The sequence below is a fragment of the Perca flavescens genome, chromosome 12, assembly GCF_004354835.1.
Source record: "Perca flavescens isolate YP-PL-M2 chromosome 12, PFLA_1.0, whole genome shotgun sequence".
NCBI classification, from domain to species: domain Eukaryota; kingdom Metazoa; phylum Chordata; class Actinopteri; order Perciformes; family Percidae; genus Perca; species Perca flavescens.
The window spans coordinates 4,796,635-4,801,634 of record NC_041342.1 but is presented as its reverse complement, the minus strand read 5'-3'; the positions used below and the strand labels follow the sequence as shown (position 1 = coordinate 4,801,634).

At 39.7% G+C, this 5,000-nt stretch overlaps 2 protein-coding genes across 4 annotated transcripts in view; one reads left to right on the top strand and one right to left on the bottom strand.

Annotated features, from left to right (window-relative positions):
• The window catches only part of map6d1 (MAP6 domain containing 1), a 6,953-nt gene extending 6,500 nt beyond the window's left edge, over nucleotides 1–453 (top strand). The window contains exons 3-4 of the mRNA XM_028592262.1: nucleotides 1–90; nucleotides 201–453. The exon at nucleotides 1–90 is cut by the window's left edge and continues 161 nt beyond it. The gene's annotated coding sequence lies outside the window, so the exon portion shown is untranslated. The remainder of the gene's footprint in view (nucleotides 91–200) is intronic.
• Nucleotides 454–1,527: 1,074 nt separating this feature from the next.
• Nucleotides 1,528–5,000, bottom strand: part of yeats2 (YEATS domain containing 2) — a 28,659-nt gene continuing 25,186 nt past the window's right edge. For all 3 annotated transcript variants that reach the window (XM_028593786.1, XM_028593789.1, XM_028593787.1), the window contains exons 27-30: nucleotides 4,950–5,000; nucleotides 3,896–3,970; nucleotides 3,553–3,626; nucleotides 1,528–2,864 (exon numbers count right to left, since the gene is read on the bottom strand). The exon at nucleotides 4,950–5,000 is cut by the window's right edge and continues 185 nt beyond it. In XM_028593786.1, coding sequence (XP_028449587.1) covers nucleotides 2,756–2,864; nucleotides 3,553–3,626; nucleotides 3,896–3,970; nucleotides 4,950–5,000 — 309 coding nt within the window. In that variant the 3' untranslated portion in view covers nucleotides 1,528–2,755. The remainder of the gene's footprint in view (nucleotides 2,865–3,552; nucleotides 3,627–3,895; nucleotides 3,971–4,949) is intronic.

Below are 5,000 nucleotides of genomic sequence, written 5' to 3'. Positions count from 1 at the left end.
TCCATTCCACAACACAGTAATCTATGCGAGGGAATGTATATTGTTGTGAAGCCTGTGGCGCTGCAGCGTCAGTATCCCAAGTTGAGCCAGGTAGATAGCACCCCCCCCTTTACACTCCTTCCTGCCCTTGTTGCTATGGAAATGAATATGCATGTAACTAAATAGTTTTAAAACAAGCTTTTTTTGGTTTGCTTTTGCAGTTATAGATGCACAAGAAACTGGCTGCTCTGTGTTTGAATGGGTGAGTTTGTGTGTGTGAGTGTGTACCTGCTGATTTGTCCTTTTATTGTACACCATGTTGAGTCTGCTCCAATAATGAATGAACTGGTTAGTCATTAAGTGTGTATGCTTAGAGTACTATGTTGCCCTTTGGTGTTCTGCTTGAAATCTGCTAGAAAGTAAGTTATTTATTTGCTCAGTATTCAATTAAGTTTACTATTTTGCGGAAGTATTGTTTGGTCTATTATTTTGTAAATCTATTGTTAAAGAAAAATAAATACATAATGTAAGTGAAATTACAATAAAAGAATATTAGGTTCTTAGCACGTTCTATGAGATGGCTCTTTTTCTCTGCCGTTTTTCTTTTATAGCATCACACAGCTGTGGGCGTTGTTAGTCATTTAGAAGATTCTCTGCATCGAGTACTGATTGCAATTAACCACTATGATACCTAAGTTCATGTTCATGTGAAAGTACATGAACATTTTGTTTCATACTTGAAAAATTAAAAACATACAGTTTGAGTTAAAAGCAAAGTAATTAGGATAATAACTGGATAGTTATGTTCTCTTGGCTAGCTTGTTCTCTTTATATTCAGCGCTCAAGGGTCGGTAGACTCAAACTGAGATTTCTGCCCTTAACAAATACAATATAGTTGAATTCAATTTTGGTTGTGCTAACAGCATTGGCATTTAATCTAAATGAGTAGTTTAAGTAAGCAAATTTGGTAAATGTGCTTATGTGCTTTCATTCTGAGAATTATATGAGATCATTATTACCGTTAGACATGAGTGGTGTTGATGTTCTCATCCAAGAAAGCCAATAAGCATATTTCCCGAAATGTTGAACTATTCCTTCCGAATAGTAGAATGAACCAGCATAGTCTTATTCAAGTAATAATGTTGCTGTATGCCGGATAATCCACAAACCTTCCTGTCCACAGTTTTCATAGGGACTACTTACTTATAAAAACTGTCTTTCCGGAAACATCAGTCTCCACCTCAATTGTTTCGGAGCGGTGACAAAAATCTCAGAGACAGATATTTTAATACCAGGTCAAGAAAAACCCAAACTATCTGCATGGCTAGATACCAGGTCAGTGAGAAAAATGTGTTTTTTTTTATGTAATTTAGGAGAACTGGCCCTTTAAGTTTTGAGCATAACGGGCCTACATCACTATTCCTCGATAACCAAGACCTATTCCTGTTCATTGTCCAGTCTATCCTGATTAGGTTCATCAAAAAACTATCCAAATCAAATAAACATCAACACGACTCACGTTTGAAATAATATAAGAAATAATTCAAGTTGAGTTTTTCTTTGTTTATTATAAGAATATTGATTATATTTTTGGTTTGCACTGAAACATGAAAATACGTTGTTTGGGTAACCTTCTACACTAATTTGGTTCAACAGGCATCACATCCACTCAGGCCAAACACTTCCTCTCATCCAATCATCCACACATTAACATAATGCAAAGCTCCACATTAAACAGAATTACCAACACTACATCAGCCTACAAAACACACGCACACACACACACAATCAAATTCATTAACATTTGTGATGACTACATCCACACATATTCATACACACACTCACTACTGTTAGGGCATTGCTGTTTGCAGTTATTGTTATTAGATAAAAAAATAAAACAGGATTTGAAAACACCATCTATTTCATATTGGTCACATACACTGTGTACATCACACAACTGATACATTATGGTTGTTAACCAGAACACTTAAAAGCATTTTAAACTGGCTATCAAACCTGTCTCATGAAGGAGAGAAGATGCATACTGAGAGTGATGTCTTCAATTTTGAATGATGGTATGATTTGTTCATTAAACTATATAAGCTCGGTCTCATTAAGAGTCCGACATGGGATTTTTCACAACCCCCTTCAGAAGACGCAAGTGATTCATGTTTCTTATTATTAGGCTGCAGACAGATTATAAAGAGAGCCTTACAAAACAGCGGTATTGTAAGAGCCATAATTACCATGGCCACGTGATGGATAGAGAACTCGAATACTCAGGTGTTCTTTAGCGTTTCGCCTCTGCTGGTAAACTGAACATGTGCCATCAGGGGGAAGAATGAAGGAGGGGACAACTGTCTGATTATTATAATTATTAGTATTTTTTTTAGCCCTGTAAGTCACTCAGGCTTCATTTCCCTAGCAGGAAACACTTCATCATTAAAATAATCTTCTTATGAGGTAAGTGGGAGCACAACGGCCTCTCAAAATCAAATAACACGAGTCCCACAATGCTTCTTCTCGATACATTAGGACTAAAATGTTACGATATACCCAGAGTAATAGAAACATTTGTTATTCCGCTGCTGTGAGAAGCAAGCTGAGCTCTTCTATTATAAAGTTAATCAATACAGTACATTAGTTATTTCTGTGCAACCTGAGGCAAGAGGACTACATCCAGTGGTGAATATTCACACAGTCAGCTCACAGACTCAAAACAGTCCTCACATCTCAGTATGTGTCGATTACCAGTCAAAGTCATTCTTGTTATGCCTCAATTGTCCTTAGACAGGTAACCCATGTGTGTGTTGGTGAGGAAGTCACAGGTGGGGATGCTACTGACCGCCTGGTGGATGTTCATGGCTGTGATCTCTCTCGGAGTCCTGCAAAACCCAATGTTACAAGGTTAGGATTTTTGGAGCATGGCTCCACGCAGGAAATATGTTTCAGTCTGCCCGGGACATCACTGGTTGGCATCTGAATATTTAGGACTGTTTGTCATTAACTGCTTTGTTGAATATTCAGCTCTGAATCAATGCATTCTAGGGTCTCTTCTATCAGTTCAGTGCCCCGCTGTCTTACATCATGCAAATGGCACAAAACACACACCATTTTTACTGAAGCATAGAATGACAAAAACATAACAAAACAAAAACATGCAACTCCTTGCTTTCTGCAGGTGAGGCGAGCTGGACATAAAGAGGGCAGACATCAGCAGTATTGAGAGATTTCTTAAGAGCACAAAACACACTCCGCTTGTAAACAAATTTAACTTTGAGCAGTCATTTTTTACTGCTGCTAATAATATAAATCATTACTGAATTGAAAATCATTATTTCTTTTTTTATGTCTTAGGTAAGTGATCTCATTGGGGCATATGTAGCCACTGGATCTTACATTACATGTACATTTATTGAATTTAAGTTGCTGTAAATGATGTAGTCCAATATTGTTCAGAAACAATTATTATGGGACAAGCCTAACAAGCCCTAGATATAAAGAATGAAGTGAAAATGGAACATTGAGCAGGCTGCATGGTAGAGACAGAGGGAAAAAAAAGAAGAAGCTGACCTGTTCTGAGGGGATTTGGCGTAGGCCCCAGCCAGAGCTTCTCTCAGGATGTCACTGGCAAACTGTTCAGTAGCCTGCAGTGCGCGCGCGCACACACGCACACGCACACACGCACGCACACACACACACACACACACACACACACACACACACACACCACAATTAGTCACAAAGAAACCCACTCTTGCATACAGTACAAGGTGAAAGACGCAATACTTCCATACGGTGTACATCTCATACATACTGTACATTCATCATTCTAGTCAAGGGTAAGTGGAGGTTATGATGAGCTACTGTAAATGGCCAACTTTATTTCTCTGTCCTGGCCTGTATAGTGACCGACCTTTAGTATCATGGCTTCGACTACTGGAGCGAAGACATTCTTCTCCACCTCCACTGGCTGGAAGGTTACCCCGATCTGAGAGAGAATAAGGAATCATATAAAAGTGGTGCAGGTTCTTCTAGTTAAAGGTCCCATTGCATGAAAATTTCACTTTATGAGGTTTTTTAACATTAATATGAGTTCCCCCAGCCTGCCTATGGTCCCCCAGTGTTTAGAAATGGCGATAGGTGTAAACCGAGCCCTGGGTATCCTGCTCTGCCTTTGAGAAAAGGAAAGCTCAGATGAGCCGTTTTGGAATCTGCTTGTTATGAGGTCATAACAAGCAAGGTTACCCCCCCTTTCTCTGCTTTGCCCGCCCAGAGAATTTAGCCCACCCATGAGAGAGAGACATCATGGCTTTCAAACGAGAAAAGTGGCAGTTGGTCAAGGCCACACCCCCACCCTCCACCTTGCCCCTCCCACTCTCCTCCTCAATAGCTTCAGACACAGAAATGGCACATACTAAGGAAAGCTCATTGTGGGACCGGCTCTAGGGGCTGTAATTCTGCACCAAGGCTGAATTTCGGGAAAGAGACTTCAGATACAGTATTAGGGGACCACTAAGGTCTATATAAAAGAGACTTCAGATACAGTATTAGGGGACCACTAAGGTTTATATAAAAGCATCCAAAGAGCACCATGTCATGGGACCTTAAAAAACAACTGATAGAAGCAACACAATAACAGGATGCAGGGTCCCTCCCAGTAGGTTTAGCCCGTTTTTTGATGAGGACACGGCTGGGGCCAGTTACAGACCGAAGCATTATGGTTAAGCCCAATAGTTTCTGTGATAACAGAGTCATGGACGGAATCACAAAACTAAGAATTAAAAAAAAAAAAAAAAAAAAAAAAATATAAGACAGATTCCATAGGGCCCTACATTCAGTCAGTGCTAAAATCTAACTGGAGATTTGAAAATATGACTACGTCCATGATTCCAACCGAGCAGTCTCACTGTAACTCTAGTTTTCAGAAAACGTCTTAAAAATACATTAACCCCAGAGAGGTTGCTGACCTGCTGCGCTGTTTCACCGACAAACTGGGCGGACATGCACGGGCCCAGGAA